General features: G+C 34.4%; 1 protein-coding gene across 1 annotated transcript in view; it reads right to left on the bottom strand.

The window, feature by feature from the left end:
- The window catches only part of LRP1B (LDL receptor related protein 1B), a 722,645-nt gene that overhangs the window by 125,484 nt on the left and 582,573 nt on the right, over window positions 1–14,588 (bottom strand). The window contains exons 44-49 of the mRNA XM_054070318.1: window positions 9,821–10,013; window positions 9,221–9,346; window positions 6,706–6,834; window positions 3,960–4,079; window positions 2,830–2,943; window positions 2,468–2,617 (exon numbers count right to left, since the gene is read on the bottom strand). Coding sequence (XP_053926293.1) covers window positions 2,468–2,617; window positions 2,830–2,943; window positions 3,960–4,079; window positions 6,706–6,834; window positions 9,221–9,346; window positions 9,821–10,013 — 832 coding nt within the window. The remainder of the gene's footprint in view (window positions 1–2,467; window positions 2,618–2,829; window positions 2,944–3,959; window positions 4,080–6,705; window positions 6,835–9,220; window positions 9,347–9,820; window positions 10,014–14,588) is intronic.

Here is a 14,588-nt window from a genome sequence, read left to right as displayed (position 1 = left end):
GCTCAGTGAAACACATATAAAGCAAATTCTAAAGAATTATTAGATGTTCTGCAGAATATGGAGATTAGAATGAAAAACATAGTTTAATATGCATCTGTCTTATAGACAGGATGAAAGCTCCTAATGTGAGGTTGATTGACATTACTGCTGAAGTTCTACGTTTGTTCTGGATCTCGGTAATATTTTCATCAATAAAGGTGGCACAAAATATATGAGAATTCTAACAGAAGCTTTTGACAACACAAGGGGCTCATCACAAATAAAAACAGAATATTAAATGAGAATAATCCAATTAATTACTAGTTAATTACATCCAATTTTTGCAAGGCAACTTAAAATCAAAAGGTAATTCTTACTAATTAATACGATTTATTAACTTGTAAATATTTATTTTTACTAATTAATAATTCTTTGACGCAAGAGACAAGTATTGGCCACAGGAAGACAATGACAAGCTAGCAAGGGTCAATTATGGAAACAAACATAATATTTCATTGATACAAGAAAAAAGCAGGAATTCATCTGATAAACTGGATAATGGTCTAGTATAATCGAGAGAAATACAGATTGAGATGACTAAAATGACCCATAGAGATATCCCTGATTTGAGAGCAGAAATTCTGAAACGTCTTGGCTTACTTGTCGTTACAAGTAAAGAGTAAGAATATGATTAACAAAGGACTTCAAGGTTTTCTTAGCATAAGAACATCTATAATCTGGAATATATATAAACTAGGAATTAAAATAATATATGAGGTTCTGGAAGATGATAGTAATAGGAATAGTTGGGCAAGAAACTACTTATTTTTAATTCTATAAATATTCACATAGAAGCTCAAGGTGCAGAAGAGGAGGTACAGGCCTGACAGCCCCAGAGTATTTCTGCTACTACACTGTCTTCAGTTAGATCACAGGATGGGCATAATCCTACAAATAAGCATTATAAACCTTCATTAATGTATTCTCATGCCAAATACAGTTTCTCTCTTATTTATTTGCAGGTATGTTTAGACATTGTACCTAATTTTATCAAACTTAAATGAGAGGTTCTGAATAATAAAGGAGCAAAGCTCTAAATGCCATCCTTCATTAACTAAGAATGCAATATTGTGAATAATTTAGTGGCTGATATTAAATATGGTATTAATGTCTCAGCAATGGGGGTTAAGGATTGTATAATTCTTAATAATTCCACAATCTCAAACAAATTAGAAACTAAATATTTATTCATGACATATTTATTTTAATTCATCATTAAGAATTTGATTTTGTACAACACTACAGAATTTATGGTAATCAAAATAACCTATGAAATAATAGAAATAACAGAAAGATGTTAAAATTGTGATTAGAAGATAATGAGCATTTCTCAACACTGCAGCAGAGACTTGCATTAAAGCCCTATACTCCTGCATGATGAATCTTTCTCTCCATTGCTACTAGGCAGGTTCAGAAAGCAAAAGTATTTAAACATTAAAAACTTTATGCTAACCACTGAAATTCATTAACACTTGATTCTAGTCATTCTGATAACAAAAATGGATCATAAAGCCTCGTGAAAGTAGAAGATTTCCTTCAAATTTATATACACATATATCTTGAAAATGTATTTTTCTAATGTGTTAGTGTTCTGCCTTGTCATGAAATATTGTCAGATGAGAAGTCAAAAAAGTAAGACCTTAAGACGTTCAGTAAGATTGGTTTTTGTTTCTTCCATGCAAGACATTTATCCTCAGTTTTTCTTGTTATTGGTTCTTTGCCCATGTCTATTTTAATAAGTTTTTCATGTGATTCATTTTCCAAGACACTCAGTTTATGACTTGTTCTTTTTTCATAATGGTGTAATATCTTTCCCATAGAGGAGCAGAAAAAGACAGGAAAAAAATCTAGAAAAGTAACACACTTCAGTGTGCCACAATCTCTTTGTACCGGCTGAAGAGCAGAACAACAACAAAACCAATAACCCTGGATCCTGCCCTCGCTGCCGACCCCAAGAACCTCAACAAAATAAAGGAGAAAGTTAAAAAGTAAACAAGAGAAGAAATAGCATCCGCTAAAGCAGTAGCTAATAAATGTTCCCAAGTAATTCTGCTGACTCTTGATCAGCTTGCCATTTCAATGACTGATGTTTTACTTCAATAAAAATGATTACAGACAGACCTTAACCTTGAGGAAATAGAAAGCCAGGCAGTATGGTTTTCTTCAGAGAAATGTAATAGCAATTTGTATTAATTTGCATAATCTAATCAAACACAAAATAAAGAAAAAGGAAAAAAAATGCATTCAGTACTCTACTAGTCTCCGTGTCAAATGTAACAGTATTGACTGAATAACTATTTTGCAACATAAATAGAACCAAACATATAGGAATATATATATATATATATATATATATATATATATATATATATATATATATATTACAAAAAGTAGATTAATTTTTTTTTTTTTTCTTTTTCATAGTTACCTGGACATTTTAGTTCATCTGTATAATCTCCACAATCATTAGATCCATCACATATCCATTCCGGCAGTATACAAAGCGAAGTTGAATTACAGCTAATAAATCCTGAAGATTTTATTCCAAGTTTATAGAAGTAAGCACAGTTTGTATTATCTGAAAAGAGAAAGTAAATTACTGTTTCACATCTAACACAGACTGAGAGCCTTGTAGTTTGGTCTTCAGATTTGTAGTCTGAGTTTGCACAGACCATGCAGCTGCTGGTATCCAACCAGCAATGGCTATGAATTGCATATGACAAGAAATATATAACAAGAAATAATCATGGAACAGATGCAATGATGAAGCACAGACAATCACGAACTTACTGCAGTTCTTCTCATCTGAAGCATCTGCACAGTCAATGATCTGGTTGCACTGGGCTGATTTTCCAATGCAGCTCCCATCTGCGCAACGGAATTCAGTTGAAGCACACGTTGAATCTATAACATACGGTTACAAAAGATGTAACTTGGTGTACCAAACAGACTCTTCAGATGTGTATAACATTTATTGCATTTAAACCTTCTGCTTTTCAGGATGAGGCACTGTACCTTACACAGCTAAAGATTCAGTAGTAATATAAGGTCTAATAAACTTGAAACCATAAGTTCCTAATTTTTATATTTATTTTTTTGAGCCTGAAATTCTCTGTCTGGATAAATTGACTCAATTTGAGATAACCACCAAGTGAGGAAAGAAGTAGCACTTTCAGAACCATCTATGAATCTCAGATTTCTTTCATGTAACACCAGGCTGGTTTGGGGTTTTTTTTGCCTGAATGCTGTTCTCTCCACTCATATACAGCTAAATGATTAAAAAATACACAGTGTTTTCAAAAAATGCTACTTACTATAGCTACATAGGTTTTAGCTATATATTCTGGAATAGTTTCCCCTCCAATCTGTCTAAATTGTAATTAAGGCTTTATGTTTTCTGCTAAGGTAGTCTTTATTTAGTGGCTGATGCAAACATATAAATATTCATATTTTAAGATGTAAAAAGAAAACCAATTTTGGTATAAGAGGGAGAACAATTCTGGTAAGCTTTGCACAGGACACAGACATTGTTGTGCTTCTGAAGAGCAAAGAAACAGAACACTAGAAAGAAGAAACAGTGCAGCAGATGCAGAGAAGAAATCCCTCATCTTTCAGCCTTTCCTATAGTAAAGATACTTTCTCATTTATTACTTCACAGAAGCAACAGCAACTGTATTTTCCGAGTTTTCCGTAGTCAAAAACTGTTCTTCTAGAGGACTGCAGGTGTAAATCAAAACCAGTTTTCATATCAATGGCAACATGTGCTCTGTCGCACATACCAGTATGCACCTACTTGTTTTTGAATTCTAACAAATCCCAGTACTTATAATTCCAAAAGAACACATTTTCTAGCTGCATTTGCATACTAATTATTTAGAGAGCAATAGTCTGAAATGACCTTGGAAGTTTCTGCTATTTACCTTTACAGTCAAATTCATCAGAGTTGTCACCACAGTCATTTGCACCATCACATACTTTGTTACTTGAAACACAGCGACGATTAGAACACGGCTTGAAACCCTTCCGACAGCCTCTGTTTTCTGGAAAGTTAGGCACAAGCACATAATTTCGTTGAGACACTTGATATATAATAAAATGAGCCTTATGTTAAAACCAGGCAAATATTGCAGAAGGACATTTTAAATGAAAATGCATTTGAAGCTACAGGAAATAAAAAGAATAATTTATTCCTTTATTGTCCAGCTGAAGAACTTAAACTGATAAACAGATAAAAAATAATAAATGGAAGCAGGATAAGAAAGAATGAAAGAATGACGACAAATGAAAAAGGAAAGCCTAATCCCCAGCTTCCATTATCTCATGACACGTGTTTATGAAACATCCTAAATTTGCTCTAAAACAAATTAGGAATAAATGAAGAGTAAAATAACAAAAAAAAAAAAAAACAGCAGAAAATATTCTGGATTTCTGAATACCAGTACTGCAAGAGCTCTGTTTAAGCAGGTATTCTACTGAAGAGTGCATGATTGTGATGCATGTTGATATGTCTGAAAATGCAGGAATCATTTATTAAAGCCCTAAACATTGTAGAAGTCAAGCCACAACAATAAATAAATAATGTTCATTGGATGAGTTAATCAATAATAACGAGTCAACATCCTGTACTTTATTAGATTCCGAAAACAACATACTAGATATGACCCAGTGTATGAGAGAACCACGGTTCTTCCTGCTTTTTCCGATGCATAGCAAAAAGTTCAGTATTGCTGATTGAAATCAGGCAAATTGTACACTGTCACACTACAAATTAATGTAAAGTCCTTCATAAAATTATATAGCAAATCCATGGAAAGGCAAATTGGATCTTGCATGTATTTTTTCAGTGTTCTAGAATAAAGTATAAAATAGTTTTAGCAGCTCGTAAGCCTCAAACATATCACTGACATGCAAGACAACATCTCTGGAATGACAAGAAAGGGTATTTTGAGATTCTCACCAACTACATCTTTCTTAGTTATTCCTAGATGAATTTCTTTTTATTTCTTCAACCCACTCTCCTCTCCTAACAAAGTTGAAGAAACTATAAGAAATTTTAATCTTTCTTCCATGAACTGTGAATGAAATAAATGACTGAAATAAATAGTAGAGCCAAAGAGGTCTAATCCATATAAAAATATAGCCGACTGGCTTTTTGGTGGTGGTGGCATTTTTGGTTTGTGTGGGGTTTTATTATGTTTCCTATTTTTTTTTTTCCTAAGTAATTCTTAAGTCTAAGCAAAATGCATACATAAATACAAAAGATATCAACACTTAATGAGGAAACCTAAGAAGGCATTCATAGGCATGTCATTTACTCTTCAGTAAACTTGTAATTTAAGGTAACTGAGTAACTACAAGTGGTTTGTATATTCCAGATTCTTATTTCCTCATCTGATGTGTTTTCTTTTTTTCAGATGCAAACAAACAAACCTTATTAGTCACCTCCACGTAGATAATCTGAAAGAATGTTACTATTAGTTTTACTCAACACAATCAAAGGAATTAATTATCACAGAGAAGTCTGAAAGCTAAGAGGGCACAAATCAAACATCAAAGAAGAAAAACATTATCACAATGTATGAGTTGCTATATTCAGGTGGTTAGTGCTAATTTTTTTAAGGAAAAGAAAAAAGAAGAAAGTTCTTCCATTTCTTTTTTTCTGGTATCAGCCTTGATTATTATTCCAGTAGCAATCATGGAGTTGTACTCAATGATCCTTATGGGTCCTTTCCAATTTAACATATATTCTATAGTTCTACGAAAATGGGAGAGGTGAACTCCAGGAACTGAAGCAGATATTTTCATAAAACTATAGAAGTGGCAGATATAAACATGATGAGTGGATTTTAAATGACATAAAACTGTTCATATGGGAAACAGAAGATATAACAAAGCTGTGATATGAACATATAGAAAAAGATAAAGGTCAAGAGTTACAGGCAGGATACATGAATACACTTAAGGCAACTCAGTGATTTAGAAAACTATTTAAACATTAGTGTTTTAGACACCATATCAGGCAAAGTCAGTTGGGCACAAAAAATCTGGAAGTGAGTCAGTTAGTGATTATTATAGAAAGAATCTCAAAAAAAAAAAAAAAAGGAATTATAGAATCCCTTGTGAAAATTATGGAAGTCAAGATATGGAAGTGAAGAGTAGACAGCTTGGCATCTAACTTGCTGCAAGATGAACACCGTTTGGTGTAAAAAATAATGATAATATAAACTTAAAAGGAAAATTGATTGGAAAGATTTCTAGTACACAGCCATTTTTGTATTTTATGATTTTTCTATTCAGGATCAGAGAAAATCTTATTAAACACAGAAAACTAAATCAAAATTGCTACATTAAAGCTGAAAATACTTAATTATTCAGCTTTGAAAGAGCAGTTAGCTGTGGCTTTCCTTATTTTGGTTTTAGAGGAATAAGAGAACATTTGAGAACTTTTTTTAAAATATAAGTGAGATAATATACAAAGTTTGTAGGGAAAATATGCTCTGGTATAAATAATTCTATCCATATAGTGTCAAGGCTTTCGTCATGTTCAAATTGGCATTTTTTTCCTGTGCATCTGGTTGACCGGCTGGTATGAATGAGTAGAAAATTCACAGAAAAAAATATCATAAGCAGTAAGAACATGAAGCTGAAATGTCTGGAAGTACGTACCACAGTAGAAAAGTTTCTCATCAGACTTGTCCTTACAATGAGCAATGCCATCACAAGTCAGTTGATAATCAATGCATTCACCGTTTCCACATTCAAATTCAGAATAAATGTTGCAAGTAGAATTTTTAGCTAAGAATAGAACATATTACACGGAATTTTTAACAGCTTTTACAACTAGTGGAAATGAAAAAAAACTTTGGATACAGTTAAAATATCTCCTACACAGTTTTTGTAAACCTAAGTGCAAAAGAGCTCCACCATGGCATTAGAACTTAAAAGCTTTGACAGAGTGAGGGCCTGCGAGATAGCTGCACTCTGAATCTGTTGATATTATGCAGGATTGAGGGTAGACACCTAAACAGCAAGCAATTTTCAGAAACTTTATGTCTGGGTGAATTCCAAACCAAATTAAGAGTCTGTAAATGAAAAATATGTAGCCAAATACCCATGAAGGAACACACAGGGAACCAATGTAAAGGCAGTGATTCTTGTAAGACTTTATAAACACTGTGCTCAGCTCACTCTACCCACACATGCCTTTCCACGATCTCCAGCTTGTATGCAACTGTTAACAGTTTTAAGCTGAAACAGGGGAGATTTAGGTTAGATATTGGGAAGAATGTTTTTCTGTGAGAGTAGTGAGGCACCGGCTCAGGTTGCCCAGAGAAGCTGTGGATGTCCCATCCCTGGTGGTGTTGAAGGTCAGGTTGGATGGGGCTTTGAGTAGCCTGATCCAGTGGAAGATGGCCCTGCCCATGGTAGGGGGTTTGAACTGGATGATCTTTTGAGTTCCCTTCTGATCCAAACCATTCTATGACGTTTAAAAAAAACCTCTTCAACACAGCACATCCAAGAGCAAAAAGCAAACCCTTAGCATTATCTAGCAGTTAATTCGAACTCTCAGCTCTCTGTGCAGCTGCTCAGTGTATCCACAGGTACCAGCACTAAGGTACTAGATCCAACGTTGAAGACATAGCCTAACACTCAATGAAGAAAACCTGATGTTTGTACTTTACTTTGGTTTTTTTTCTTTATTTATTCACAAAAAGAAATATTGGTGCACATGTCAATTTTTTGTGTTCTTACATTCTCAGAGCGTATGTTCTATTTGTTATTTTAGAAGAGAACAAGAAGTACATTTAAAAATTTCACTCCTGCTTTCTCTTGCACACAGATTTTCTGTTAGTTCACACAAAAACTAAAAATGCATCACAAAATTTACACAGAACAATTTGGTCATGAACTTCATTCATGTTAGTTCATTTCCTTCTCGTGTGTGGTTCTAAACAAAGTACTAAACTTGAGAGAAGAGAGAAGTACATAGGACAACTCAAGGGCAAGAATAGGGGAATGATATCTAATTATTATGCTTTTTTCTCATTTCAGTTATAATTACTTCAGCACAAAATCAGGAAGAACCAATGTCCACAAAAGCTAAAACAATATAAATCAAAAACATTTTTTGGTTTGATTCAAACATGATGAAAAATATAAAAGAAGTGCTGAAAATGTAGATTCTGGACAAGGTGAGATCTGATCTTGAAGATGATGTATACAGCCCTTTAAATGTTAATCAAGTTTGTCACAGCATTTGTTTTTCTTCTGTCTTTTCCCCCATTTTTTAGCATTGTAAGAACTAAAATAAAAGAATTTGGAAGGGGTCTCTAACTGTGACAGAAGCACTGTAATATAGTGACATTAACAAAACCAGAAGGGACCGCACACTTCCTGTGTCAGCTTTTCCTCCATCCCAAATTGAGGCAGCTACATTTATTGAGGGTAAAGCACAAAGTCATGTTCCACTTATGACCGTGGGTCATCCCTGGGGAAGCAGCCCAAAGCTTTCCAGTTAATTCACTCCTGTTAAGGTAAAGCATTAGCAAAATGACAGATATTTTCTCCAAATTATTAGAAAAGCTGTAAGAGTTCGAAGTGTGAATCTCTCTCGTATCCTTCTGAATTACCAGCATATACTTTGTGTTCATAAACATCAAATCTGTGCAGTGACAATGTGATCTAAAGAAGTAGCACTGGGTGACCACATATTCTGAACCACGAAAAAGCTGAGAAGAGGAGAACTTAGCGTAATACAGAATGTTCTCCAACAAAACCAGTCTCCAAGGAATCTACCAACTTAAAGTGACACATTCCCCAATTACTAAACCATCAATTCTACGTGGTTAAATACAACACCTGGTTAATAATTATTTTCTATGCCTAAGGATATTAAGTTAAAATATTGTACTCAGCAGAAACAAACTGTAAATATGAAATGTTGAGTATAACACAACTATCAAAACTAGAATTTAAGGAGGGTGTAATTATCAATGCTTTTTAACCCTCTAGAAGCCTTATAAGACATAAAACACTTAAAAGCTTGATTTGTGTTGAATTGCCAGAACAATTTTTACAGTATAATAGCAATAAAATAAATGGTTTGGGCCAACTGACTTTACTTATGATAGCCAACTGCACCACATCACAGAAAAACATTGTGTCAGCTAGTATTACTTACTCACACATCTGTTATCATCTATCAGTATTCTATCCCCTCTACATGAGCAGTTCACTCGTCCGTCAGGAGTCAGAAGGCATAAATCATGACAACCTCCATTCATTTGCGCACAAGGAGATAACTCACCTGAAAAATAAACGATAAAAGATGAACTCTATTTTATCAAATTTGCTTCAGTGGCTAATGTCTTCGAGAGAGAAAAGATCACCGTATCTGAGACTCATGGGCAACTGATTCAAATTGTATCAGTCAGAGCGAAATGCCAGCGTGCCTCAGATGTGAGCATAGTACACATAAACAAATGGAGTTACCTTAAATATAATAATTTTTAAACCCCACAACATTCAAAACTGATGATATTTGACAGGAAATGATTTAACTGCTGACAAATGAGCACAGTGTCAGCAGCAGAAAACTGTCATTCAATAACATTTATTTACTTGAGAAAGAGGTTACAGCCCATCTTTTGTTAACAGCTCCTAAAACACAAAGAACTTATGAAACACTCTGAAATGCTTTAAAGTGGTTAAAGCTAAATAAAATTCTTGAAGCAAATGATACTGGGATTCATAAAATAATATATTTTGCTTTGTAACTTACAACTGTTGGTATCATTGGCAACAGCGATAATGCCCATTGGCTGATGGGGGATATCAGAACGAAGAACTTTTGTATCCCCTCCCGTATATTTATTGGAACGCAGAATAGCTCTCCTCACTCCATCTGACCAGAAGATATAGTCAGCATAGACAGCCAGGCTGAGAAAGGTACCTGGTCCAGATTTAACAATCACCTAAAATACATAAGTACAGAAGAGAAGCGTGAGGAGGAATGTTGTTGCTGAATAAGAAGTTTTAAAAGCGCAAACTGTGACTCACATCACATTATAGTCTTAGACAAAACAATTATTCTATACTTACAGCACCTGGAAAAATGAGATAACAGCACCTAAAATGCATTAAGAGGATGCTACAAGCATCCAAATTTCACAAATCCAGGCATTTGTTCCTTAAGTAAAAAATCAGTTTATCTAAATGAGCTTGTAAAAATACCTATTCGACAAACTACCTGCTTAATAGACTGAACAGAAAAGAGAACAAGAGGTATTGTAGCATGGCTGAAAGTCTAAGAATTCTGCTTTTTAGACTCAAATGAAGAAGCATGTTTCAGCATGTGATCACATTAGACAACTGAACCCAAGACAATAAATGTTTTGTGTTTTCCAATTAAAAAAAAATTTCCTTAGTCGTAATAAGTTTAAAATCTAGAAAGAAAATATAAAATGCAGTTCACTATACAGTACCATTTGAATGAAAACTGAAATACAATGAATTTAATTCCAGTTTAGATCATAGCTCCTGAAAAATGCTTTCATATGTGTTCTTCCTGTCTATGCATCAGAATTAAAAATTTAACATGTACAGTTCCTGTTCTTAACAATATAACACATTTTTAGTCAATGATCTAGTTGAAAACTTAATTATCGCTGAATAGACTTTTTTGAAAGAGGTTATAATTTCTCTATTAGATAATGGAAATAATATTCTGAACATAATTATTGGATTGTAGTCTTCCATGTTTCTCTGGGAAAATTAGAAACTTGTATGTATACAGATGTATGAAGTGGGAACAGTTCTGACCCAGGCTAGCAAACCCACCCCCCTATACAATGGGTATAGCTGCTACTTATTATAGGGAAATTGGGATAAAACCAGAAAAATCATATCTTTCTTTTAACAGAGCCAGATAAATCACTTTTTAATATTCATTATTGTTCAATCTAGGTCTCTACTTAGGTCACCATGGACTTCTTTCTGCTTGATGTCCTTTATCCTCTCTCCCAAGGAATGTTGTAATAACAATGTGATCTTATGGAAATCAATTGAAATACAGGGGATAATTATCTGCATATACACTCCATATCTGATGAATTTGAGCTATTCACCTGACTGCGTGCAAACACATAGGCTGCACTGTGCACACAGAGCCAACTGGTACACTCTTTAGCCTACTTGCAAGTGGATGTGGTGCAACATTTAATTAAAACGATGGAATGAGAAAGAAGTAGTAATGGTCAATGCCATATTCAACTCAATGACAAAACCAAAATAAGTCTCTCATTGTATTCCTCTGACTTCTTGTCAGTAATATGATAAGATTTGGATCAAGGTATAAGATGACTGCTGCGGTCTTTCAGAGAATGCAGTCACCCAAACGCATTACACAAAGAAAGCCAATATAGATCAGTGATCGCCATTGTATAATAAGGAAAATCATGTTTTCAAATTGTATGAACTCCGGGACAATCAACTGACAGCAAGTTTTATATAAACTGGTGGCTGAGTAACAACAAACAACCCAAAGCACTTGTGAGAATACAGGCAAAAAGCTCTTAACACATCCCATCTGGAAGCACATTATCAAGACAATCATAATGCCCAGTTAATCTGCAATTTTAAAACTGCAGTTTATGTTGCCTGTTGCTTAATTAGCGGTACATAAACTGTGCTGGAATCAAAAAGACATTGTATACACTGAGTCAGATGGAAAAAAAGTACAAAGGTCCATTAAAAAAAAAAAAAAATGGGTGTGTATTACACAGAGAACCTTTCATGGAATTAACTTTGTAACCTGTGCAGAAAATACACTGGTAAATAGAACTAGAAAGAACAACCTCAACCACTATATTTAGTCAAGTATGGCACAGACCCCAGTGTAATCGAATCTTAACACAGAAAGGCCACAACTCACGCACTCCCCAAAACTGTTGCAGTACTGTACAAATATATCAGAATCTTTTGAGAATGGGCAAAAACTACCAAAAGAACACTGCACTTCGTGCCTGTGGTGCTTGGTTTCCTTCCCACCCTGTTCGCCACACAGACCACGCTGTGCTGCTTTGCACAACATTTTTGACACACTTGGACCAACACCTTCTCACCCCTCTCTGGGCTGATCTGATCCAATGGAACACAGGCCTCAGAGGGAGAAGTCATCCCATTGTCTAGAGGCAGTCACCCCGGATGCCAGGGCAGCCTCTTCAGTGTACTTGAATCTGCTATGACTGGGAAAGAAAATCCCTTTTTGCCTGAAGAAGGGGACTGATTAACACTCATCTCGACCTGAGTGTTACTCAGGTCTGATAGGGAGGAAAAGAACACTCATTGTTTCAATGCAGCAATCCAGAGCATGTGGGTGGTCTGAGCAGCGCTACTGGGGTCCTGTGTGCCTGAGAAGAGGCTCCATAATTGCCCAAAAAAGAGACTGACCATCAGTCACCCCCACCCACCCCATAATATCTGATACTTGGATCACGGCTTAAGTCAACTGGTCTGTTGCAACTCGTGAAAAGTTCCACTCGTATGGAATCTTCCAAGTGCAGCCAAAGTGAATGTTGAAATATCAAGATTCAAATATTCAAATATCTGATAAAAGTCAATTATCTCAAAATCCTAGAAGTATGCCATTAAATGCAAGATCCTCTGAACTATTTTGAATTGCAGAAGGCTGAGACCCATCATTTCCCCCCAAGCTGGGATGCCTCTCGGATGTTGTGCATGATCTTGTGCTAACACGGCAAACAAAAATGCCTTAAGCAAAGACTTCTCCCCTCGAGAGCCAACCATCACCTTTTGTAGAATGCCAGTACATTATAGGTGAGCGTTCTCATCAATCTATCTTAAGAAAGAAATTTTCAGGCTAGCGTCTCTATATTTGTCACGACCCACACTCCTCATGCTTAAATACATCTTAATATATATATATATATATATTTGTGATATATCTTTGTATGTATACATCTCTCTATAGCTGTGCTTGCGTATATACTTGTTACGCTATAGTAAACAGGAATGAATCTGACGTCACTGACTAATTTGATCATAACTTATATACATTTAATATTTTTTAATTGTTAATAATTATAATTGTTAATCAATTGATAATTAAGCCTTAATAGGAATTTTTCAATATTACCTAAATAAATTTAAATTCCTATCTGCAACAGTGCCACGGGCAGAAACCAAGAACAGTTATAGTCATCAACAGTAATTTTAGTCACAGAAGAGAGAAATATGGTACTGAAAGAATTGTGCACACTGAAAAAAGCAAAGCATTGCCATTCTGCACCACCAAGATTTGAACATATTTCCTTTTTCTTTTACAGTAACAAATTTTTAAACCATTTTTAACACTACAGAACAAAATCAATCATATAAAGACCCTGTCCTGACGTATTTTATCCTAACTCTAAATCAATTAAAAAATTGCTATTTTAAAACATTAAGGAAACCTGAACAAGACATTCCCTACCTTCCCTTCTCCCTGAACCAGTGAAATCAGACACATTCAATAGCATACCATATGTTTCAATATTTAATGATACTGACACTCAGTTACAGCATGCACTTCGAGGTCTGAATAACAGATGAAAAGTCTTCTCCGCTTCCTGTAAAAAGATAAGGAGACTCAAGGCTGGAGGAGGAACATCACAAGCAGTAGGGCAATTGAATTTTAACTATCATCCTTTCTTTTTCAAGTTCTGATGTTTAAGTTCTCCAGAAAGCTTTTGTTTTAACATACGGCTGCTCTAAATTATTTGTAATAATATTTTGTATTAATACTACTTGTATTAGTTTCCTTAGAAAAAACATGATTGAAAAGGGGAGGAGCCAGTTAGGAAGATATGTCAGGTAGACAAGAATTCGTGCCAGAATACTATAATGTGAATTATTTATATAAAACTCTTATTAGATTGTCAGTAAGAATTAGATTAATAACAATTCTTACCATGACAAAGCTTAACTTCTATAGAAAGATGGGGATTTTTTTTAAAGATGAATGCATGTAGTCACTGCGTCAGCTTAAAATATTAGTTGCTTTAAAGTATTTTATGTCTAATGACTGGCTTAATTGATAATGCTTCTCTTTTAAAATGCTTAATAAATGGGAAGTGCAGTCTAAGAAAGCTTTTAGAAGTTTTTAAGCGCTCTTTACTTTTTAAAGATATCCAAATCTTCTCTTAGATCTATAACAGAATGACAAAGCTAGTAAAGAAAACTGCACTTAAGATTAAAATTAATGAGAAATTAAAGTCACTCACATAATAAATCATTACATGAATATAGAACAATATCAGTAATCTAAAAATAGATAATATTTTAGATGAAAATCAGAGAACTCAGTCTGACGGAACCAACTTAGACAGAACACCGCATCCATCTAAAATTAGCTAATGTATTTCATTTTCTCAAATGGAAGACATAAAATAGCATGACATATCTATTATTCAGTTATGAATACTGTTTTTAAGGGTATAAGCAGGGAATATGAAATAAATAAACATACATGAGACTGTGATACAGGAAAA

This window comes from Cuculus canorus, chromosome 6 (assembly GCF_017976375.1).
Source record: "Cuculus canorus isolate bCucCan1 chromosome 6, bCucCan1.pri, whole genome shotgun sequence".
Lineage (NCBI taxonomy): Eukaryota > Metazoa > Chordata > Aves > Cuculiformes > Cuculidae > Cuculus > Cuculus canorus.
Note: the sequence above shows the minus strand (reverse complement) of the source record. Positions and strands in the feature narration are given on the sequence as shown.